This window comes from Haemaphysalis longicornis, unplaced genomic scaffold, assembly GCF_048455015.1.
Source record: "Haemaphysalis longicornis isolate Haplotype H1 unplaced genomic scaffold, Haemaphysalis longicornis Haplotype H1 scaffold_9, whole genome shotgun sequence".
In the NCBI taxonomy this organism is placed as follows: domain Eukaryota; kingdom Metazoa; phylum Arthropoda; class Arachnida; order Ixodida; family Ixodidae; genus Haemaphysalis; species Haemaphysalis longicornis.
This window is the reverse complement of record NW_027526460.1, coordinates 79,894,690-79,919,988: the sequence shown is the minus strand read 5'-3', so window position 1 is coordinate 79,919,988 and position 25,299 is coordinate 79,894,690. Positions and strand designations below refer to the sequence as shown.

Genomic DNA, 25,299 nt, shown 5'->3' with positions numbered 1-25,299 from the left:
TAAGTCTTCAATCATAATTTATTCATCACTGAAAGTGCGAACGGTGATGGCTTCACCCATGCACAATGCTGGCAACCAAGTCACTCGCACGATTGTGCTGAAGTAATGTAATGTGGGCACCTAACGTCGCTATTTATTATTACACATTGGAGAGCACCAGGGGAAGGACCACCACAGAGTTCTTGGCCTCCCGAAGGTTCCACCACCGACCTAACCGGTGCTCCTTTCCTACAGCGGCCACCAGGACATCTCCGGAGTTGCTGAAGGCCAGGGCGTTCACAAATCCTTCCTGCGTGAAGAGAATGAACGAAGTTCAAATTACGGGGGCTTAAAGGGGCTCTGCAACACTCTTTGAGCAGTGCAAGTAAAACTGCATGACGTTTAGATTACATTGCCAGGAATACCCGAGCCAAATATTACACGTGCACGTGAAGCGGTGAGCACGCAAATCCCTGTGAAAGACACGGAAAAACCAACCACGCTCTCTTCAATTCTCCTTATTGTGCACCCCTGGCATGGCCTAAACGACGTCATTGAGGCCATGAATGTCCTATTGGCTGTCACTGGTCAACTTTGCGGCTTATTCCTCGCACTTCCTGTGACGATCCGCCGTCGTCGCCGCCGCTGTGTACCAACTCTTCTATGCCTGAACTTGTATGCACAGTTTTGGCATTTCTTCTGTGTTTTGAGTGTACACGGAGTTTGAGTGACGGACTCAATGCTCCCTTTTCAACCAGACCACTCAACAACAAACGTTTATTGCTTCAAAAACGCCCTACCAGCCTGAGCCCACGCTTGCGAGCAGGCAGCCATGCCTTATTTTCTGTGGCACCAGACCGGAAATAGAACCCTCCACGTTGTGGAGAAAAGGAGAAAATTCCATGGCCTGTGATACATCAAAGGCCGCCAAGAGAATGCCGCGAGCCACCCCCGCTCACCAGGAGAGCGCGCAGCTTTTGTCGCGTTGTCGGCAGTCGAGTTGAGAGGGAACAATTATGGACGATTCCTCATTGCACGTAGTTTCGGTGACAGTACACGGATTTTCGTAATTCTTGAGGGAGAATATTGCTGGACAATAGACTTTAGCCCCAAACACATTCCGAGTAGTCGATGGTAACTGCTGCAGGGCCCCTTTAATCTGCCGAAACTGCACTAGGGCTATGAGGCGCGTCCTAGTGGAGGGCTTCGGATTAATTTTGACCACTTGAGGATTTGTAACGTGTGTTCAAATCTCGACGCACGGGTGTTTTCGCTTTTTGCCAACACCTGAAAAGCGGCCACTGTGGCCGGGATTGAACCCAGGTTCAGCAGCACAAAAAAGAACAAACGAATGCAGGATTTACTGAGAAGACTCAGACTACACTAGCTTCACTAATCTTCACACAAGCTTTGGATTAACATGTATAATACAACATCCCACTTGGGATTCGGTGCACCGAGACAGCAACTGAACCGCAAGAAGAACGGCTCTGGATTAATCTACACAGGCCACTGCATTGCTTACTGCTTTGAAACTAGGTGACTGTGGCTCTTTTTCTGATGGATGTGATGCCGTTCAAAGCCGCAAAGGTAACCAAACGCCCAAACTACCATAAAGTTAGACACACATTAATTACACACTCTGAAGACGATCTCAGTGAATCTTAAGCCATCAATTACAGTCCACCTCCTAGCCAAAGTGTAACATCGACACTTTTAATCAGTGCGCACTGGTGCTACACCTGAATGATAAGGTGCAGGTGCAACCATAAGTAATTGGAACATCACAAAATATTGTTCTTACTGGCTTTATGACAGCCATTATCAGTTTGCAGGAACCTTTTTCTATTAGGGAAGAATCCCTTAAACGTACACCAATGCAGCCAGACAGTTTCCGGAAGGAGAAATTCCTGTAAATTTACGAGACCATGTTTCAATTACTTTTGATTACACTTGCGCACTAGCCTGGAATTCAGTGCGGGAAGAAGCAAGGGGGGGATTAAAGACAAAATCTGAACAGACATAATTCACAGGAGCCCAAGCCAAGTCGCTCTGCATACGAGCAATGCATAACAAACAGAACAGCTTACTGACGACCTTCACCCTGCTCTTTAACGTTCTAATTTCAAGCACATCCACATCAAGTGTGTTTTCAAGCAGGCAACGTACCACAGGAATGCTTGCAATTTTCTTGAGCTTTTTGCACTCTTCTCCAGAACTCCATAGTTTGACTTCTCCGTCCCAAGAACCTGCGTTCCAAGATTGAATGAAATGACATCAGCATTAAAAAAAAAAAAAAAAACAAATCTAACAATAACAAAGAAATCTATGTGCTTGATCATACTTTTACAGGCTATCAAACTTAGAATTATGCAACCTTCACCCATTTATTACCACTGGCGCTACTTGCCCTTGAGTTTACACTGAGATAGATGCCACCTGATCTTGATGTCCCCACTAACCACATGAAATATGCTTCCTGAAAATGAGTCTTAAAACAAGCGCTTGAACTGGCTCTGGGAAAACCACCACAACATCCTCGAAATGCTCAGGAAAGCAGCCACTGACATCTACAGTAACACTGAACGAGCAGTCCTCGGCACTCACCAATGCGCAAGTACTGGCGCCTGCGAATTTGAACAGTAGTTTTAAAGATGTCTAATAACACAATATTGTGAAAAGAATTGCATGGATGTACACGGAACGTAAAAGTCAGCAACCTAACTCTTACGAAAAAAAAAATATATATATATATTAGCCGATAGTTTCGCAGTATCACTTTTTGATGCAACACCTCCACCCCCTACACAACAGCTGCAGGTGGGAAGTGGTCACATACTTACTGCTGCGTAAAAACAGACAGACAAAAAATTGAAGCCGTTACACTGAACGTGAAAGCTGTAGGAAGTGCAGAGCAGTGATTCGCCTTCATCCGCTCACTGCTACAACCCATTGCAATTCAAATTTCCCACCTTTGCAGTGCTCGTGCGCCATCAGCGTGAAACAGCACCAGTGGGAGTTCTGTTCTTTTTCTACTTGCTTTTCCTTCCGCACATGACGGCGTTGCGCTGCCACTTTTTTTTCACTGTCGCAAAAACCGGCCCAACAAGCGTTCCCAACTAAATGAACGCAGGCGCTGCCGGGCAATTACGTATGTCTTACCTCAAATGTACCTGCAGTTTTCTTTGCGCTAAACAACGGGGAGATGTATGACGAGCACCAGCGGTTCACAAGCTTCGAATGGTGATGACTATTTAAACCGCTGGGTTTTCGAAGCCTCTGGGGGACGCCCTATGACGGAACGCCGGGCTCTACTTGGGTCCAGCGAGTGAGCTACAATGACAAGGCAAGCCCTTAAGGTGCTCTGCACTTAAAAGCGCTCTCTTACCTGATGCTATGAGGTCGGTGCAACGCAGGGCAGCCACAGCGGTGACCCAGCGAGGCGTCCCATCCTGGCAGCCATGCACTTGGTGTGCCACACAGGTCGCCTTCTTCTTCAGGGCCGTCCACAGGCTCAGGGAGCTGGACACGCAACAAAGGCAAACAACAATCACCAACCGCTGCTTTACAAGTGACAAAATGAGCTGCGAAAGAAGTGGTGAGAAGTCAGCATTCGTTGCAACCAAAGAGCAAATCACTTTTGCGAACGTGAACTTTGGTGCCAGTAATCTCTTGTGGTTGTAAAAGACATGCCCCTGCATCAAAAGTCTCTGCGGGCCTTTTAAAAGGTTCCACTGCAAATAAGAGACGTTGCAAACACGTAGGGGGCTTGATGGATTATTGTGTCAACGCAGCAAACTTCATCTGAAGGTGAGAAGTGTCCCACATGCTACAGTCAAACCCTGAAATAACGAATCCGCCGGGAAAACTAAAAAAAAATCGTGTTTTGCAGGAATTTCATAGCGGCGAGAATGAAACGTAAATGATAGAAAAATCACCCGCAAAGCGAAAATTTATTTCCAAGAGTCAGTTACCGTATTTACTCGCGTAATCCTCGCACTCGCGTAATCCTCGCACCCCTAATGTGAGCCACCAAAACTTGAATTTTTTGGTTCCTCGCATAATCCTCGCACCCCCAACTTTGCAGCGGCGAAAGTTGCCTGCTCGCGAAACCCGCATGGTGCACGCGCTCTCCAACGCGCGCCCTCCCCCGCTGCCTCTCTGTTCGGCAGAGAGTGCTGTGTATCCAAGGCCATCCAGGCGCCCTAACAACCTGCATGGCTACTCCCTAACAGGAGCCCTAACACGCTACTCACACTGCCCTTGAGCCGGTTTCGCGCATGTTTCGCGTGGGCGCAACTAGATGGTGTTCGCGCAGCCCGCTGTCGTGTCGTCGTGTCGCCGTCGTGGTCCCGCCGTTGAGCGGCAGCAGTCAGTGAGTCACTCGTGTCAGTGGTGGATAGCTCGCTGCCGTTTTGAGAACTTTTTGATCTAATTGTTTTGTGCTTGGTGCCGCTTCGCCATGGGGAGGAACGCCAGCTACACTGCCGCTTTCAAATTGAAAGCGAAAGAGTACGCGATCGAACACGGCAACCGTGCCGCAGGCAGGCGCTTCGGCGTCACTGACTTCAACGTGCGTTACTGGAGTAGGGCACGCACATACGACGACGAGATAAGGCGTGCGCCAGAAAGCAAAGGCGGCAATTTCATGATCGCTGATCGACGGGAGACTGTTTACGTTGTAAATAATAAAATTCTGTTGGCAACACTGAGCCTACCTATACAAAAAACGACCGCTACATTTAGCGGGATTGGCATAAGGCAAATTGGCAACACTGTGCACCGGATTTTTTTTTTTTCCCGCGTAATTCTCGCACCCCTAACTTTGCATTGACTTTTCCGAAAAAAAAAAAGTGCGAGGATTATGCGAGTAAATACGGTATATAACTTTGCGAGCCTTACCTTGCGGTAACTTCACAGCTCAGTTCTCACACTACAAGAACTGCTTCATTGTTAGCTGTGCGCAACTAAGAACGACCGAATCGTGTCAAACACATCCAAAACATCCTGTGGATTTGCCTTCTCTTCATGTTTTTGTCCCTGGTCCTCGGTACTGAGTACGTTCGGGCATGCAAGCAAAGTCCAGTTTCTTCTGTTGATGAACTTTGCCAGACAGTGGCACCTCGTTGTTCAACTACTGTGTGCAAAAACTAAGTGAGCACCGCTTTGTTGACGTCCAGAAAGGCCACAGCCGCCACCGTTTTTTTTGCGCACGTGCGCCATTAAAGAGCGACGTCCTTGCTTTTCAAAATGGTACAAGCTGCTGCACACAATTCGAAACTCATCAGCACTATCCTTCCTTCCTCCACTTGGGCTACTGGCTTGGGCAATGATGACTACCTCATCTTGCAGTGATAAAAACTTCCACTTTCGATTGGGAGCAAATGTGCTGATTGCCGTTCACGTAACGAATGCACGTGCGCTGTTCAGCAGTAGCCGGCTAAATAGCTCAAGCCAAAGACGTGCCGGGGGTCACCATGCATTGCCCCCTGGTGGTGTTGCTGTGAGGCTGCCTGCACGCCTGCCTGTTGCACTGTCTTTTTTGTAAACAAATATGGCGGCAGCCATGCAAGTGTCCCGTGGAAGAAGTTTACGCAATTTAAGTAAAAAAAAAACGCGTTTGAGCACTTTTTGGATGCTGCTAGCGTCAAATTGGTAGATAAACTGCTGACCAGACTTGCAGAGAATTTTGTTAACCCGAGATTGCTTTCCAAAAACATTTCACTGCCATGAGAAATGAAATACATGAGCTCCAATGCACGTTCACCGGGGATCCGAAAATATTTCGTTGCCACGGGAATTTCATACTCGCGGGATTTCTTTATTGCGGGGTTTGACTGTATTATGAATGAAAACGAAAAACAAGGGGGGAGAGGTAAGAACTAATATTCAAGAAAAGAGAGATAACAGACATTTGTGTGCTAATCGTTCTTGTACTGCAGCCCGCTATATCTTCCTCTGTTATTTACAGTACCGCTTTCACGATAACATGGGCATGCACAAGAAAAAAGTGTGCAAAATCCATACAAAAAGATCACTACCACACCAACACAAAGCAGCAGTGACCATTTCGAGGCAGTTTCTGACTTTCTACGTGGGATGCCTGGCAGCTTCCTAACTTGCACACCGGCCTGACGTTACAGTTCTGCGGCATCTCGAGCAGGTGAGTGAACAGCAGAGGCATTAATGGCTGCACCAGAGGTTATTACCAAGCACTGGACACTTATCTACGCCAGCCAATGCCAGCACTTTCAACTTCTCACAAAAAGGTAACCTAAAGAAAATTTCCCACACAGCTGTTGTGGCGTTTTTGTGGTAACTACTATGATGCTGCTGCAGTATCCCCTGAAACAGCTGGATTACTTAATTACTTAACAGCCTGCGCCAACACGGAAGACTGATTCCGGTGCTTGTGAATAAGAGCATCAGCGCTTTCAACTTAATGTGCAGTTAAATGTTTGCCCACACTGCATTCTGTTAAGACTATTCAAGAGACAATGTGGCTACTATGTGGTGCTACTAAAGAGATGAAGATTTTTCATCACTCACAAATCTGATTTTGGCCAGCCCCTTTTTATGTATCCACACTTGTACCTATTCCTTCAGCTGTACTTTTTTGCTTTCTCGGCCTTGCAATTTTCTTGTTTAACCACATCCTCCCCCTATCATACCCAACAGCTATGTGGTGACACCACCAGGATAGACAACTCTGCTCCGATACACATCACAAGTTCAGAGGTTATTGGAAGAATCTGTTGGGAACAGTAAAAGGGGGGATGAGAGAGGAGATTTGGGCTAAATTACAGGTGCCCTCTCCTTTCCCATACAAAAGCACTTGCCCGTCATCGGCGCCTGAGACAAAGTGCTGCTCGTTGATCATTCGGACACAGTCGATGGAACAGCTGGAAATACAAAAGGGTACTGTTCATGAGCTTGAAAATGCTCCACGTGCCAGGTAAGCACTGTGGACACTCTTTTTTATACAGCACAAGTTGTGCCTCAAGAAATACAAGATCAGCACTATCCACGAACCCCTGCAAAGTAATACAGTCGAACCTCAATATGACGAAGCACAGTCAAACCCAGTTGTACTGAATTCGCAAAAAAAAACACCTATTAGTTCGATATAGGGGATAATTCGACATAAGCAAGTTAAGGAATCCAATGTCATAAAAGCAGACGTTATTTATAAAAGCATGTTATTGATGAAATTGCCTCACCGTATTTACTCGAATCTAACGCGCCCTTGATTGTAACGCGCACCCATTTTTCGCGGTCCAAAGAAGAAAAAATGCTACGTCCTCGATTGTAACGCGCACTAGACTTTCATTATTTAATACAAAAATGCAACTTTTTCTCACTTGGAACCAGCAAGGTTCACTCCAAAGGTGGCACGAAATGAAATGTACCAGTTATTGCCGGCAAGACAGTCACCGCAACGACGGTCCGGGGCAGCGCCGCCCCGGCAGCTCTGTCATTACGGGTCTCTGAGTTGCTCGCTGCTGCTGCGCGTACTCCGCCAGCAGGTCTTTTATTTGGGGATACCGGCCCCTCTCTGTTCTGCTGAACCCTTTCCGTGTCGCCTTGCTTGCGAAAATTTTCTCTTTCTGTTTGCACAAGTCCCACACGCAAGTGTCCGGAACACTGAACACACATGATGTGGCCCAATTTCCATTGCTTTCCGCGCACAAGATTGCTTTCTTCTTAAACGCAGCATCGTGGTGAACCCACTGTGCCTTCGCAGTGAGAAATTCCATGGTGGAAAGAACAGAGGACCGCAAAAAAAGACCACGCAGACAACAAAGGCATGCACCGACTACGAAGCACTAGCTATGCGTTCAGTAGTCAAGTCGCCATCTTGAAACATTAGAGAGTGACCACTTTTGACGCTCCCGACGGCCCGCTTAGCACAACCGGAGCGTCAGCGGCAGAAAGGCTCTCAGCTAAGCGATAACCGTATCTCCCGAGGGTGTGCAGGTGGGCTCTGATCCCGGAACACCGACCTGTGGCCGTGGTAGACCAGCTGGGACTCCTCGGGTATCTTCCAGACGCGCACGGTGTTGTCCCGGCCACCGGCGGTGACGGCCCTCTCCCTGGTGTAGCTGTCGATGGCCATCACGGTGTCCTGATGGCCAAAGCTGCAAAACACGGTGAAGGCAGGTCAGGGCTGAGCTCTCAGGGGGGCACAATTTAAACTCTTTCCTTACGGCACCATAGACCATCAGACACGGTGCTCCGATGATTTAAAACCTCCCACGAAAACTAAAAACTGCGCCTTGCGGGCAACAGACGCCATCTGGCGTATTCGTTGACAACTCCTTTTTCGATTTTAATATCTGTTGTTGACATTTCACATGCAGACATGGTGCCAAGAGCGACATTTGAAACCGCGATACTGGCGAGTTGCGCGAAAATGGCATCCTGTTTCACTGCATGCTCTGCAAAAAGTGGACAGCAATTTCAAAGACTTCGGCCACAGCTGCTGCTGCTGATATTTTTTACCCCAGCAGCAGCGACGACTCCAGCAACGATGTGGATTCTTCAGATTTTAGTTCTGATGAAGCCTCTCCGATTCAACAGCCTTAGACTTCGGCAGGTGCTACCAGAGAAAGTTCATTTTTGACTTCGCGCTGCATTTATAAACAAAACGTGCCTAATATCTGACAACTGCGGCATTACTTTCATGTGTAGGGTCTGGACAACGTGCAGTGGGGATATTTTGCCAAATGCAGCATGCCGAATTGCATTATCACCTTCAAGATAGCCTGGCGCTCGTGTAAAACAAGCGCTGCGTATCAAGAGTGCTAATTTTTTTTCTTGTTTTTTACCGCTAAAGTGATAAGGATTTTGTGTCAGAACGCAAACAGGCATGCTTGGATGTATATTTTAGAGAGACCGACTGACTGACTCTCGAGAGGCTTTGCGGAGCGACACAGCCGCCAGGGCCATTGTGTCAGCGGGTTTGCAAAAATCCAGAACTTGCAGTGTCCAGCATTGGTGTAATATATTGAATCAGAGCTTAGGAACATAGAAACATTTTTCATACCTTAGAATTCCTAAAATAATTTTTACACCCAGTAAAATTGCCTATTTGAGTTTTGTGTATAATATTTTTTAGTATTTCTTTTTCTTTCATTGACCAATAAACTCTCAATTACTAAGCCTTTCAAAGAACTGCTGTTATGTGTTTTGAAAGAGAAATCTATAAGCTACGATTTCATGTAGAGCAATGCTAAATGCATCCACTAGCTCAAGAGAAGAAAAAAAGTTTTCTGGAAGCACTCAAAATCAGCCATTTTTCCGCGGTCGCGAAATAGTTTAAGTAAAACTACGAGGGGCCAACTGAAAACACTGACATGCACAAACAAAGGGGCAAAAGACTTTCAATGTTATTTTACATAAAAGGCGCCACACAAGGTATGAGGTTGTAGAACGAAGACAATCAAGGCATGTAGAGTGTTCAATTTCAAAAGCACAGCGAAAAACAGCAACTTCTGGTTGGCGTTCTCAAAAATATTTAGAAGATTTAATAGACAACCAAGGGGGGCAATGCATCAGGGATTAAGAGAGGGGGAAAGCAGCAACTTTCCTGCCCTATTACCACATATAAAATCAACAGTGCTGAAGGAACAACCACTTAGAAGGCTGTCAGCACAATGCATGTTAACCCTTTCAGACCCAGACATAGGTCAGCCAGCACAAACGGGTGCCCTAAATGACCTTTACACCCCACACTAAGCAAGGTTCGAGGCAGCAGCTACATTTTGCCATCGGCGACTTCCTTGCACACATCCCCTAGTGGCGACAATAGAGCAGCGTGACAAATAGCCGTTCAGTTAGAAAAGAAAAACCATGGGATCCTGCTATGAATCCTACAAATGTAAAAAGTACACAATCACCACTGCAGGAAAAGAAAAAAGAAAGGGCTGACGAGTACGATGCGCACCAATGCGAAACTTGTGCGCAGGGTGAACAGCTGCATTCTGGGTGACGGCACATACCCACTGTGTCTCACGAAGTGATCGCCACATCAGCGAACACAAGAAGGTGGGCGATTTACTTTGGTGTTGTCTCGTAACGCGTCGCCGTGGGGGACCATATCTCGTGCCTTTCACCCTCCGCTTCCCTGCTCACTCTATCTTTGGCCGCCTCTTCGTTTTTGTGAGTTAACTAGTAGCGCATTGAATGTCTTCTACTGTCTCGGCATACAGCATACCCCTCCACTGTTTTCATGCTTCCCTCCTCCGCTTTCTTGCTCGTTCTACCTCGTCTGTCTTTGGTGTCCCCTTCGTTCACTCATTTACAATGAGAAACGACAGCGCCACAAAACCACACGAGCGGGCGCTTAAAGGGACCCGCAACACTCTTTGAGCAGTGCAAGTAAACCTGCACAACGTTTAGATTACGCTGCCAGGAATACCTGAGCCAAATATTACACGTGCACGTGAAGCGGTGAGCGCGCAAATCCCTGTGAAAGACACGAAGAAACCACCTGCGCTCTTTTTAAATGTCCTTATTGTGCACCCCTGGCATGGCCTAAACGACATCATTTGGGCCATGGCTGTCCTACAGGATGTCGCTGGTCAACTTCGCGGCTTCTTTCTCACATTTTCTGTGACGATCCGCCGTCGGCGGCCCTCTGTACCAACCTCTTCTATGCCGAACCTGTACGCATACTTTTGGCGCTTCTTTTGTGTTATGAGTGCGCGCAGAGTTTGAGTGACAAACTCAATACGCCCCTTTCAACGAGACCTCTCGAAAACGAACATTTATTGCTTCAAAAATTCCCTACCAGCCTGAGCACGTGCTTGCGAGCAGGCAGGCAGCGTGCCTACTTTTTCGTGGCACCAGACCGGAAATCGACCCTTCCACATTGCGGAGAAAAGGAGAAAACTCCTCGGCCTATGATATATCGAAGGCAGCCGAGGAGAACACCACAAGACAACCCCCCCTCTCCTCAAGGAGAGAGCGCGCAGCTTTTGTCGCGTTGTCCACGGTCGAGTTGGGAGGGGACAATTATGCGCGATTTCTCATGGCACGTAGTTTCAGTGATAGAGAACGAATTTTCATAATTCTTGCGGAAGGAGATTGCTGGGACATGAGTAGTAGATGGTAAGTGCTGCAGGGTCCCTTTAAGTGCTTCGCACTAAAAAGAAGAGAGAGAGAAAACGACTCCACTCACAGTGTCTCGACGTAGGCCATCTCATCCAGGTTCCACACCTTCACCGAGCGATCTCCAGAGCAGCTGAACAGCTGGTGGGTGCCCGTTCGGAAGGCTAGGCCCTGCAACGCAAGAGGTCAGCCTCGAGAATTTTTCTCTCGAGCACGTTACAAGTGCTGCATCCGCACAAACAACCGACAAACTGCACAAGTGAGTAGAATGACGTACAAATGATGCCCAACAGTACCAAAAGAAGCGAAATGAACCCTGGAGTCCAATTAACACTTTCCTGTCCACAGGAAAAGCAGTGATTTTGGGCAGTGTAGCAAATGATTTTTTTCTGGTCCCCAAAAATATGCAACATATAAACGTATAAAATCAAATTGTAGAAGAATAAAATTTCTTTGCAGCAGTAATTGTTGCACACAGGAATTTTGTATTTGAAGAAAAAGAAAAAAAAAGCTGCGCAGAAAAGTTTCGGCACACCACCAAAAAAGTACACAGAGATGTCTGTGCTGCTCCACACAGAAGAAAAAAAAAATTAAGATGCACATTTTTGAGCATACGCTATCAGTGCAAAACTCCTGCAAATATCAAACGCCTAACTGTAAAATTTCTTGACATAAAAAAATGTTCCAACTACCGGGTTGCATGCCTCTGTGCAAAGCAGTTTTGCGAACTTGTGAAGCATAGATTGGCCGCACATGCATCGCAGAAAAAGACCTTAGTTTTATGCATGTGCGTCAAATTGCTAAAAATGTGGCATTTCCTCAGCACCATAGCATGCGATTGTTGACGCCATTTTCATTTCATCCGAGCACCTGCCACACCACACCGGCAGTGCTTTAAAAAATCGCGACTTGCAGAAAAACAAATCAAAGAGGATGTAAGTGTCTTTACTACTCAGTAGATGGCGCAGCTCTCAGAGTGCACTCCGAAAGCGCCAAATTTGAAAGGAAAAACATGAACTTGAAAGTGTTGATAGTATACTATTGATTAGGATAGGTATGGACATGAAAATGTTGATGAAAATAAATGACAGTAACTGGACAACTTCAGTATGAACACATTGTTGTCACGTATTGGTGGCTACAAACCAGAACGGGAAAGTAGGCAGTACTAAATAAACAATCCAGCCTTATGAATTCTTTGGTGCAGAACTAAGGAGAAGCTGTAGAAGTTTTAAAGGGGCCCTGAAAGAAGTTTCGCCGATACATGGGTGTTCGCATTTTCCGGTAAATCAATGCCCTAGTAATCACCTCTTTTAAGAATATTGTTAAAGCGATGAGTATTAGTGGAGTTATTGAGAATTAAAACATCGCATTTTTGCATGTGCCACGATTCAATCTCGTTTCATCGGTTGATCAGCATTGTCGGCATCTTCAATCAGCCAGCCAGTCACCTCCCGGATACTTTCGATTGGCCGTCACGTTCGTGTCACCGTCGGCATCGTGTGAAAAAAGGTGGTCCGCCAACTCCGAAGTCGGCGTCGCCACCATGTCATCATCGTGTCAGCCTAGCCAACACACCTTAACGAGAAGCGTGGTAATAGAGTAAAAAAAGACAAATATAGACCGACACGACAGTGTTTAGGCATGCTGGAGGAAGCACTAATTAACCAAAGGCGCCACCGTGACCCGTCAATGCTGAGCAGACAATGCTTCTCTTCCTCGGAAGTGCAAGAAAAAGCCGCCTAATTGCAAGATTTCTGGTTCGTGACGCACATGTGAGATTCGATGACGTAGGTGCGGGAAGGTGGCAGGGCCCAAAAACATACAGGGAAGGGTGGGAACGCGACAACCAACTTTGCAACGAAAGTGTGAGCTTTCCGCTGCACGTACAAATATGTTATACTTGGCACAGACGATGTCGACCATCCAACCTAACGATTGCGCTAGTTCATTTAGTGTGCTCAAAACGCCTTTCAGGACTCCTTACTTGTTTGAGGTGTCCAACCAGAACCAGTCTTGTTTCATCAAGACCCATACGCAAGACACTGGGCAAGCAAAACAAGCTGGTAACTGCACTGAGGACTCAATCCAACCAGCCAGCTTGAAGCATTATCCAGAGCTACAGTCAAACCCGCTTAGATCGAATTATCCTTTATATTGAACGATTTCAGGACACAGTACATTTACAATGGAAATAGATAGCGAAAGCTATGCTTATATCGAAAAAAATACCAGCGACTCCTGATATATCGAACGAGAAATGCCGCAGAAGTGCACCCTCAAGTTGGCTTCCCCTCAGGGCGGAGTAGAAATTCCGCCGCCGCATCACCTCAAAGTGGTTTAGTCCGGATGCTCATGGGCAGCGGGCGGCTCTTTCCCCTCCCTCACCTCGCTCTCTCTATCATGACTGCGCCGAGCCATGTAGCGCGAGCCGTCGACACCCCCACCCTTGCAAAAAATGATCCTAGCCCGCCGGCCAGACAGACAATGAACGCCGGCCATGTTTCTTTTTTTTCGTTGGTTGTGTTTCCGTCAACAGCGCTTTGTGGACTTTTTCAGAAGTGTAGCTAGGTGGCTAGCACTAATGTCATTAAATAAAGGCGTGATTAGTGGCTCTAGCTAGCGTGAAGTGGACAAATTTTCTTTTCATTTTGAAGCTGGCAATCGTAAATCAAGTCGAACTGGGTGAGAGGTCAGATGTCCCCGTCAGGCACGAGATTCCCGAGAACACCTTGTTGTTGAATTAGGTTCTGGAGAGATGTTACCAAAGAAACTGGCCGAAATTGCTTCAAATCTGCCGGTTTGTGCATGCCGGTAATGACTGAAAATCCTGAGGTGTGCAACGAAGCCACCGTCTGTGTTGCAGAAGGGTGGAGCGATCTGCCAGGACTTCCAGAAGCCGTTGCCGGATCAACAGCTGGCAAGTTTGTGAATGTGGATGATGGTGTCGCGAACACGGGAGAGTTTAGAGGACTACATTGCCGATGTCATACTGAGCAGAAATAAAAGTGGGCGCAACGAGAGAAGCAACTACGACCTTTTGCTCACAACCTCTGAGGTGATTGGTGCACTTGCGCTAGTCCGGTGCTTCTTCGCAAATGTGAAAGATTGCTGCTTCAGGTGCTCCAACCCTTTAGATAATGTGGAGAAGTGCGTGCTGTCTCGGGCAGCAAGGTTGTTCAAGCAGAAGAAGATACAGGACTATTTAAGTGCAAAAGTAAGGCAGTTTCACCAATAAAGTGTTTTTGTTTAAAAATGGTATGTGCCTTCCTGACATCCAGTTCCTTAGCTTGCTTATATCAAATCATCCCCTATATCGAACTGATAGGTGTGTTTTTGAGAGTTCGATATAACCAGGTTTGACTGCATTTCTACATTAGTGCCCCTTCCAATATTTCAGTTTATCAACTTCGAAGACAAGCGCTTTGTGTTGTCTTCTCTTTTTTTTTTGTCTACACACTGTTTGCACAAAACAGCCCGAGCGTTAACTTGACTTCGTTTCAAACATTCTTTTGCATCATATTAAACATACATGTAAAGATCTACCATGTCCACAGATGTTGCCACCTGTGGCTGGCAATGCCACCGCAGGGCGGACTCACCATCACGGGACCCCTGTGGCCCTGAAAGACGTGCAGCCGCTGCATCGTGGCTGGGTTCCAGATGAACACCACCTTGAGCTGGCACCCGGTGGCCTGCAGACGGCAAAAACATAGTACATCCTCTGAGGCTACCCGTTCAACTGCCAAAAGTGTCAAAACACACACACACACACGCACATTGGACGGAAACCAGACGGGTTTCTCTCCAACCCTCGATTTCATCAACTATATAAAACGCTCAGTTTTCGAAGCCTCTGAGGGACGCCGCTATGACAGAACGCCATGTGGCTCCATGTGGGTCCAGCAACCGAGCTACAACAAGGTGAGCAAGTAAAGTGCTCTGCCCTTCAAAGGCACCTTATATAACTGCTGCTTCTGGTCTCACACAGTCGCCCCTGATGAAGGAGCTGAGCAGGCTCCGAAACGTTGAGACCGCTTTCAATAACGCCCTTGGTGGGTGTATTTGCCTCTTCCTCAATGAAGCAGCAGCAATGACATCAATGCTGCTGTTTGCAGCATGGAGGGTGAAATGCTGTCAACATGCAATGCATACGGTGGCAAACTCGATAACTCCCGAGTGGAAAGTCCCTGATGGAGGCTGTATATCACAACTGCTATGTGTGCAAGGCCATTTCATATGTGACAATTACCAGTGAATGTCAGCGAGAACGCGGTTTTAATTAAAGGAATGTGCACAGGTGACGACACCACCAGTCACTTTGCCTTGCTCAAGCACTACGGCTTTGCTTGCTACCCCTGCACCTGTGTTCCTTTTTTTAGAGGCAAAGCCCCTTAGGGGTTCAGGCTGTCGACGTCTCATGTCGTCATCCTAACCGTCGTCTCATGTAGCCATGGTACTAAAACACTGGGACACTAGTTTACACCTTGTGCTAAAACGAAACTTGTACTAAAAAAACACCCGAACACTCATTTACGCTTCATGTTGGAACACTTCATGATGCGTACTAAAAAACACTGGGACACTTGTTTACGCCTCGCGCTAGAACGCTACCTGCTTTAAAGACGCGAGACTTACAGCAAAGCTGTATACCTCTACTCCTCAACGATTTCATCTCCATTGTCAAAAACGCCAAGGCGCCAAGAATACACTTATACACTGCATGCTTTGCCCCTCCCCAGGTTTCACGTTAGTGGAGATGGTCCGGGATTTTTTTCTGTGCACAACGCATTAATTTTTTTTCTCCACTGGAAAAGGACAACAGCTGTAGACCGAATCTGTGACACCATGCTCAGAAATGCATTGCAACTTCCTGTTCTCAAATAGGTACTGTGATGCCATTTCCTGTTCGCACCCAGCGCCATCTATTGGCTAGCTTGGAATAATCCTTATATCCTTTCAAGAAGTGACAAAACAACTTTGCTGTTTGGCCTCTGTACCCTACAGGTAGAGTCCCAGTGATCGTAATTTCTTTTAACAGCGAAGCTGTTTAGCAAATTGTAACTTTGCATGTCCGCAGTTAAAAATACCGAGCAATTGCCGAGCGCGTGCACGTGAGCGCAGGCCTCGCGGCAACCGCCCGGCAGTTAACAAAACAATGAAAATGTCCAGCGCTCAGCATCCCTTGGGCACGTTCATCAAGCCAAGCATGCCCACTTAGGGAGATTGGCCAAAACTGACCAAAAGGGGAGGAATAAAAAAAAAAAACCCTTCAACGTGCGTCGTATTCGTGTCAACACTTGCTTGGAACGAGACAGACACTTCATAGCAAACGCCCCTCTAAGGTGATGTCCAATGATTATCACTTCCAAAAAAATTAAAGAAGATCATATTTACAGCAACAATAATGGAGTAAAGGTTGTTGCGGCAGCGAAGAAGCAAATCAGCTGCAATCGTGGACTTAAACCTTCGTAATCGTCATGAAGGCTGTGTACAGCTTCACTACCTCCAAGCCTTACGTGTTAAAGGGGTCCTGAAATGCCTTCCGCCGATGCATGGATGTACATGTAACCAAATAAAGCAATGTATTAGCAATCTCCTCCTGCAAGAATTTTGTTAAAGCGATGAGTATTAGCTGAGAAATCGTAAATCAAAAACCGCGAATTATCGTCGCGCCGTATTTCCTCCTCCTTTCAACTGTTTCTTCGCTGTTGGCCTCCCCTCCCATGATGCTCCGCTCCTCAGCGGTGACGTACTTCCGCTATTGCGCTCCCACAGACTGCCGTCTGCTACGGGCCAGCTCTTTCGGCTTTTTCATCTCTGTAGACACCATGGAGACAGGCTGGAAAAGCGAACGAATGACCTGGCCGCATGTGTGCGGCCTGGCCTTGCCCTTTCGCGGTGTACGTAGCTGCAGGGCTGCAGTTGGTATCGGCGGCGAACTCGCAGCCGCGTGGGGAGAATCGTGCGCTCGTTCCCTTTGGTGCACCGCGCACTGTTTATCCAAAAAGCGCGGTCTCAGATGTGGCCCCGCTGGTGCCGGGTGTTATTTTGCAGTGGTTGTAATTCCTACTACCGGCGGCATGTGAAAAAAGACATTTTCAACCGACACAGAACCCGTGCACAAAACGCGCCGGATCGGATCGCTTTATCAGCGGCGATGAACGTGAAGGCGAAGAGCAAACCAACGCTGCACTCGATCAGCGAGAACCCGTGTTCTGACAAGCTGCACCCATGTGTTGCATTCAACACTGACGGGAAAGCGTTTGTATGCACTTGTTTGGATAGTCGTAAAATGTCCAAACACTCCGGCACTCCGCTAGCAGATCAGCCGGCGAGACATTTCGGAAAACATTTGACAGATGGCGCCGTATGCATTAGTGTGTCGCTACGCAGAACTGATGAGACGCTCTACTAAAACTCCCATCGCGGTGTCACGTAGCGGGACGCAAATATTTAGCGTTTAGCGTATGCAAAGGCCACAAACGCTGTACTAAAACTCTTTTAGCAGCAAAATAGCGTGCGTATGTGAAACCGCTTGCGTTTACAAAGCTGCACGCCGAGCGCGTACGTTTCAAACCTAGTGACATCGTTTAAATACACTGGCAAGCACAGTGTAACGTAGTCAGATATCAACCGTATGCTCAGGCGACAAGCAAGAGCTTCTTTTATGTGGGGCGGAGATTGCGCATAAAGGCCCGTTCGCACTTGCGACGAAAGCGAGTGAGAGCGGCAGGAATTCCGTCGCTTTGTCGCGCGACGATCGTTTTTGTCGAATGGTCGGGACAAATTTTGGTTGTGCGACAGAATTCCCGTCGCTTTCGCTCGCTTTCGTCGCAAGCGGGAATGGAAAGTTCTGCCGCTGCCGTCTGCTACGCAGCTCGGAGGTAACCGCGCGATCTGCTCGGGCCGGATGAACGCGCACACTCCCGCACGGCAGCGCCCCAAGCGGCAGACGGCCGCGTACATCGCTCCCGGCGCCCGCCTGGAGCCCGCCCTCGGCACACTAGCCAGTATATTTCAGGCACTATAATGGAGGAAAGATTTTTTGCTTCCGATGAACCTAGTTCTTTGCCCCTGTGTTTTTAAATACGTCAAGTGGTTAGCACGTCGTCCTCACGCAGCTCTGTATCGTCGTAGCATCGCTGATTGTCCGAACGAAGCTTGCAGCTAAGCCAATGCAGCGACCGAAGTTGTGTGTGTGTGTGTGCATCGCCTCCTGTGTGTTGTGGACGCGTTCGTTTCGCGATGAAATGCGACATTGTACTTCTGCGGGTGGATAGTGCTTCCCATAGTCTGGATTATCTTTCTCGAACGACGTACCACTCAACCTCGCATGGGGTATGTGTAGTGTGCCTGGCTAAAAGCCTTCTCGCTTGCGCGCCAGAGTTGTGACTTGCTGCTCGTCCCCGCAATCCGGGTGTGAGGTGAGTGCCGTATCTACGGCGGGCAGGAGGAGGCAATTCATCGTCTGTCAATCGCGGTTCAGACTTGCAACGCATGTTGTGACGTTGCGTTCGTTCGAAACGCATCTCTGGATTGTTTTGAAGTTGAATAAAATGTACGCGTCAAACCCGGGCATTCGGCTCAGGGCGTTCTCTGCGATTGCACCAAAGAAGTGCCACGGGACTTTCTTTATGGTACGTACTCACGTAAGATAAAATCCACGTCGTGTTATGGCCGTGTTGCATTCAATACAAACGGTTAAGCGTTTGTTTACACTTGTTTCGTTTGTCGTAAAATGTCAAAGCACTCCGGCACTCCGCTGGCAGATCAGCCGGCGAGTCGACGCTGAGCAGACGACTCATCTCTTTGCCGGAAGTGCGTGAAAAAGCCGCCCAATAGCAGGATGTCTAGCTCATGACGAACATCTGGGAATCGATGATGTAGACATGTGAAGATGGCGGCGTCCAAAAACACGAAGGAAAGGGTGAGAAAAAAGCGACCAACTTTGCAACAAAAGTGTGAGCTTTCCGCTGCGCGTAAAAGAGTAATACTTGGCACAGGTGACGTTGGCGACCCAATCTAGCGATTGCGCTAGTTCATTTAGTGTGCTCAAAATGCCTTTCAGGGCCCCTTTAAGGCACATTCCCACTGGCGATGCGCCTCGTCACGCGACGAAAAGCGACGTCGCAAAGCAACGAGCCGGCCGTCGCTTTTCGGCGTTTTGCGACGGCGGAGCCGATCGCTCTCGGTCCGAATTCCCTCGTCGCGCGACGGCCCCACAAAACCGGTAAGCCAATCATGGCCGCGGAGTAGGCTGACGTAGCCGGAAACGAAACGTTTCTTTACATCCGGTATGCAAACGCTGCGGGCGGGCGGGCGAGGACGAACCGCCGCCGCCACCGCCGCTGGCTCGCTCGGCCAGGCGGCCAGGCGCTTGGCCCGCTATCGCTGTACCCGCCGGGTCGGGCCGGCAAGCAACTTCCCGAGTGCATCGGTTCTTTGGTCAGTGGCTTCAGCGTACGCGTGCACTAATCAACGAATAGCGTGGAACTCATCAGTGTGGAGAAGCGTGTATGGATTGTAAAAGCAAGTAATCATCGTATAGAGCTAGGTGGACAGCGAGACGGTAGGTTGACTTGCAGCCTCATCGTTCTATCGGCGACTGGTAAACACGCGTAGAGTTCGGTGGCGTCAGAACTTTGCGCCTGTGAAAAGAAGCGACATTTGTGGGCCGTGATGCGGGTGTTGTGGCGTGAAAGCAAGCGTGTGCATTTCTTCGTGCAATAATATGTTGAAAAGAGCCTTCTTGAGTTTGTTATTTTCTGCTCCTCCCGCAACCCGCAAATGTTTTCGGCATTGCTCCAGGTTAGTAGCATGTGTTTTAGTTTGATTTCCACCTGCTTTTGTCGCGTAACATCATTTTATTTGACTGCGAATGGTCGATGCACCAACGAGGTCGTACAAGTCGGGAAGCAGCTGCGCTGAACGCAGTCGCATCATCGCTCATCGCAAGTGCGAACACCACCTCAAGGCATCGCGCGACGCGCGCCGTCGCGCGACGAGACAAATCGCCAGTGGGAATGTGCCTTTAGTTTGAGCTTCCTTTATTTTTTTTTTCCAGAAACCCAAAATTTTTGTTTTGTTTTTTCACTGTGGAGTGTTCTCTTTGCTCAATTCTCTACGTATTCACTTCATAACTAACAATGGTTTGTAATCTTTTTGATGAGTTTAGGGGAGGCGCGTGCCATATCATGCATTGCACCAGAAATTCCAGACTTGTACCTATCTCGGAGCGGAACGGAATATCGCAAGCGCAGCACCCCCCAACCAGTGTGACAATACACACTTTGCATTCTAACTAACATGCTTTCTTGTGGATCAAAATTTCCAAGCTTATCTGCGGTTTCCCAGCAGACAACTTGCTCCGAGGGCACTTACCAGAAAGTTGCCGTCCGAAGAAATGGCGATGGCCAAAACGTGGCCGCCGTGCGCAGTGTTTGCGTCCTGGTCCTTCTTGGCACGTTGCACGGTGTGGAGCCTCTTGCCCGTTTTTGCGCACCCTGCATTGCAAGAGAGACAGAGAGTATCGGTTTAGCGCAAAACGACAGCCCCATCCTGGGACACGCTTACACTTGATTACGCAGCCGTCTTTTGAGCCGCTGAAGATGTGCTGGCCGTCGTGGGAGATCGTCACGCAAGTCACCGGTTGGCTGTGCCCCTTAAGGGTCAGAATGCGCTCCCTGTCGACACCTTGGACCTGGAAGCAACACCAAACAAAATGATGAGACATACGAACCGAATTCCCGGCTTCAAGTTTGCAGGTACAGCAACATTGCAGTCGAAACCCATTGTACCAAACCTGAAGATCAGGTTGTTTTTATTTGCTAAAAAAAAAATTCACGGTACACCTTTAGTTGTCCTGGAATATGTAGGGACAATCACTCAACGTTTGCTTATACAGCATTCAGTTTGTTATTAATGGGAATCTTAGATGAGGGCTTAAACTCGATTGCCTTAAGTGGCATACAGTTCACACCACAGTCTGCATGATAGTAGTAACAAAGTTGAGCGGTCACATTCCAAAACGTTAGCCGTTTGTCGGTTGTATGAAGGCACGTAAGAGATGTGTACTTTCCTCAAGTATTTTTGCTATTTTCAAAGTAGGGAAACGATTTTCGCTTGAGTGCAGCCACAGCTTCGTTACTTGAAAGGAATAAAAATGTACCTACTTTTTCGGCAATTCGTTTGTGGAGTTGTCCGCTTTGTTCCAACTGTAGTAAGAAAATGACATAAGAAGACACGAAATGTTAGAAGATTGCGAGGTTACACGAACTCACAATTAAAGAAGTTATAAAAAACAACAATTCAAGTTTGCTTCATTCAAAAGGCTGCACTGAACTACAACATTATTGGCAATTTTAGCGCAAATTTCCAACATCTAAGCACGACATGAAGATAAATAGATAAAGTAATGACGACCCACAAGCCACTATTCTGCCAGGTCCTAATGACGTCACAGGAGCTTGTTGATGTGAGTGGTGACACGCAACTGCTGGCCCCTGACCAAGGCCGTGGCTAAGAGACACGACTATGGGATTTTAATGGTGCCTCAAGTTCTGTTGGATCATATTGCTGCGAACCATGCAATGGGTTGTGTGCCAGGTTGTGTTATCTGTGTCCCAAGTTGAAGCGAGAGTTGCATTCTTTGTTATGCCACACAGGTTATCTCATTTGATAGGGAGAATGTTCCACCCTAACGTCACTAGCCTAGAATAGTCTTCTTTGATCTACAGTGTTCTCGATGTTAATCGATGTTCGAGAAACACCTGCGCCAAAAGATAAATGCCCTCAGAGCAGACGCCGCGGCATTCCGTTCGCCGACACTTGTCCGCGCACGACACTTTGTTGACTGCTGCTTCGCCGTCTGTGTATTCTTTGAGATGTTGAGGAGCACAAGTTCGCTCCAATAAACTTGTTTTTTTCCTTCAAGACAACTGTGTCGTCTTTGGCTTCGTGGCCATATCATTTGAACTCTAACATACAGTTAATACACAGATAACGCTTTTAGTATTTCCACCCATTACATCCCTGCTGACATCATAAAGCACAGAATTGAAATGTTTTTCAATAGTACTAATCTTTCTTCACTCAAAACGAAACACATTTCAGGGGTGCATTTTGTCTTCATGGCTGACTGACTGAAAGGAGCACTAACACAAAATTTTCATGTTATGTATTTTTCCACTGCTATGGGTGCCACCACCCCAGTTTAACAGAACGTGCTGTTGGGCGAGTTGGTACATACTTAAATGGAAGGTTTAGCGCAAAAAAGACAAGGACGGTGGCAAACGTGACAGGCGCTAGTAGCGCCTGTCACGTTTGCCATCGTCCTCGTCTTTTTTGCGTTAAACCTTCCATTTAAGTTTTTACCACCCCAGTGTTTATAGAATGGCACATTAGATGGTTGATTGCGGCATAAATAATTGTTGACAGCCTCGCTTACTCCCATCAGTTTTGGTTTTGATTAAACAAACACCGGGACAGCCGCGACGAGAGGACGGCGCTCTTGGCATCACCGTTCTGTCACCCTACAACCGATCTCGATGCAGCGCAAGCAGCCTGACGTCAGTCCCGAAACTGTCACGTGATTCATAAGTGGAAGCAGCGCGTGCCAACAGCAGCCAGTGCTTTGGCTACGCCACGGGAGCCCTGACGTTGGCAGTTTGGGGCAAGGAGCTCATGGTGTCATGCTGATTAGGATGTTGAAAGGCTATCCGTTCTGAGCTTTCTCATGCATACAAAATTAAAGTTGATTTGAAATATGTTGTTCTAAACGGTTAAGGTTGAAACTTGCTGGAAGATATCTTCACATACACAGAAAACTATTGCAGTTACCTCAGCTTCGAAATTTCATGTCGCTACTCCTGTAAGAAGCACGACACTCGACAGCCACTCACCAAGTCGCTCTTCAGCCGATGAGAGACGACAGCACGGTCAATCTCCTCCGCTTCAAGCTTTTCTTTCTCTAGAACAACGCAGATCAATGTCCGTCAATCTCTTTTGTGTGGTGACTCCTCAATGTACGACAAAAATAACAGCCAAACTTACCTTGTTTTTCGATTTCAGCCAGGTACTTCTTTGCTAGCCTAAGCTTCTTCTCCTGCTCAGTCTCGAAGTCTTCCTCATCCTCTGAGACATGGTGACGGCCGAGGACTATGTCATTTCTGTGAAAGGTTCACGAGAGACATCGAACAGGAAAAACATTTTTAAACAAGCAGAACGAAAAAATTAGTGCCTAACTGAAAGCCAACATTTCTTCCAGCCTTTTCCATACACTAACAGCATTAAAGACATGTGGGAAGTTAGTTGCCCAGTGATTCACCCCAAGATGTGATTGACCTCATTACCTACAGCTTCACCCAATATTCACGCCAATTTTCTTGATTTCACCTAAACCCCAACCTCTTCATTGAGGACAACGTCTACTTAGTGAAGCTCAGCATTGCTTAAGAAGATAGGGCTTGCTCAATGTAAAAAATCATCTATCCTACTATGGTAAAGTTAATTAAACCCATCGTTCCAGGACGTATGTACTTTATGCACTTGAAATGGGCACGCTAAATACCGAATTTAAGGTTCTAAAGGTTATACAATGCAGCCTCCGCAATGTACTAAACAAAATTTATGCAGCAAAATTTCTCGCGGGCGTTTCTATGGTTCCTATGGCCAACTACCACAGTATTGCCTATTGTCCTATGCACTTGTTTAGCTGCCCCTTCACGCACTTGCCAAAGCAAAGTCACGCTTTCTTCAGGAAACAGGGTGTTTCGATCCAAAACAACTCTACCGACAAGCGAGTCAAAATAGTTTGTTAAAATATTGCGAGCAAATACTGAAATCCTCGCAGAGAAATTTCGAAGGCACTTAAAACGTATGCAAGAGAATGGATAACGCGTGCTCACGCAGAAAAGTAAACGCGGCTAACCTTGGACGTCACGTTTAGTTTCAGCTCTGATCTCAACCTACCTCAACCTCAAAATATTCGGCTAGAATTGGGATTCAACATCTCCAACCCCTCCACCACTCAGCAAGTTGAATCTTCGGAACTAACCTCAACCTCAAATATGACCAGTTTGAGGTTGGTTTCAGGCTGAGAACAAAAGCTTATGACGCTGCAAACCCCTGGTAACAGCCCACTAAAAGGTGCTTCAACATGCGTACCCCAAAAAACACTTCCGAAGTTCGGATGATTACCGCATGGTTCGGAATACTTACTCGGCCTCGGACTCGCTGGAAACGACCTCGTCCGCCCGTTTCCCCATGACAGCTCCCTTCTTCTGCTTTTTTGGAGCATGGTTAGAGTTCACCGTACTTTTGGTGCGTTTCTGAGGAATGTAAGCGGCAGTGAAGTGGCAGTGTCCATCACGTGCGGTAAACGTCAAACGAACATTTGGGCATCAGACATACCTTTTTGTCTTTCGACCGCGCTTCAGACCGGCCTCCTGATGACGCTTTCCTTATGAAGAACGGCATTGACGATCGTATTTACACGTCGGTGACGATACACTGCTTATAATTCGCAAGTTCTTCATGCAACACAAGCAGACACCACGCTACGCAGCACAGCGTGAATAACCGCGTGTATGCAAGTCAACAATCCAAATTTTAGCCAACTTAAAAGACAATCGGAGAAAATTTGTTGACGATGATACTTGACCTCATCTTGTTTCGGTTTCGAAACTCTGGTCTCGACGTATGTACCTTGTAGGGATGATTTGATCAAAGGCCAGCGTGATAAAAATCTAATATTTCAAAATTCATACCCCTCACGGTAGAGGTGTTTTCCAGGGGGTGGAACACAGCAGTATGTGGCATTCTGTGCGCGTTTTGCGCAATATATTTAGCATTTCCGGAGCCCTGTCCTCCATAACGCATTTTTTTTTCTCCGTCTTTTTACTGAGATCGAGTGCGCGTTTTGAAAAGCGGCCACAGCTTCCCTAGCAGTTCAATCAATGAATAAAAAGTTTACTCCGCAATTTATCTCGAGAGTTCGGCACTGAGGTCTCCCTCAACGCGTGGTGTACGTTCTCTCAGTTTTTCTGTGGATTACAGTTAATTAATGCACCTGCAGCACGATCCCCCATTCTACCATGTAAAAGGCGTTGGCAGACGCCTACCTTAGCGAGAGGCTCAACAATTTTCTTCTTGAAAGCTAGCAATTCTTGGCGAGCCGAACCTTTGAGACCTGCTCCGTACACGAAG

The 25,299-nt window shown here is 47.4% G+C and overlaps 1 protein-coding gene across 1 annotated transcript; it reads right to left on the bottom strand.

Moving 5' to 3' along the window:
* Positions 1 to 24,699, bottom strand: U3-55k (U3 small nuclear riboprotein factor 55K). Its single transcript, XM_077685380.1, has 14 exons — positions 24,505 to 24,699; positions 24,313 to 24,422; positions 23,146 to 23,261; positions 22,995 to 23,062; positions 21,267 to 21,308; positions 20,668 to 20,794; positions 20,476 to 20,597; positions 14,694 to 14,786; positions 11,162 to 11,262; positions 7,983 to 8,117; positions 6,819 to 6,881; positions 3,368 to 3,501; positions 2,149 to 2,228; positions 1 to 289 (listed from the first exon to the last, which is right to left on the bottom strand). The coding sequence occupies exons 1-14, from the start codon at positions 24,568 to 24,570 to the stop codon at positions 140 to 142; spliced, it is 1,407 nt and encodes a 468-aa protein (XP_077541506.1). The 5' UTR covers positions 24,571 to 24,699; the 3' UTR covers positions 1 to 139.
* Positions 24,700 to 25,299: the final 600 nt, after the last annotated feature.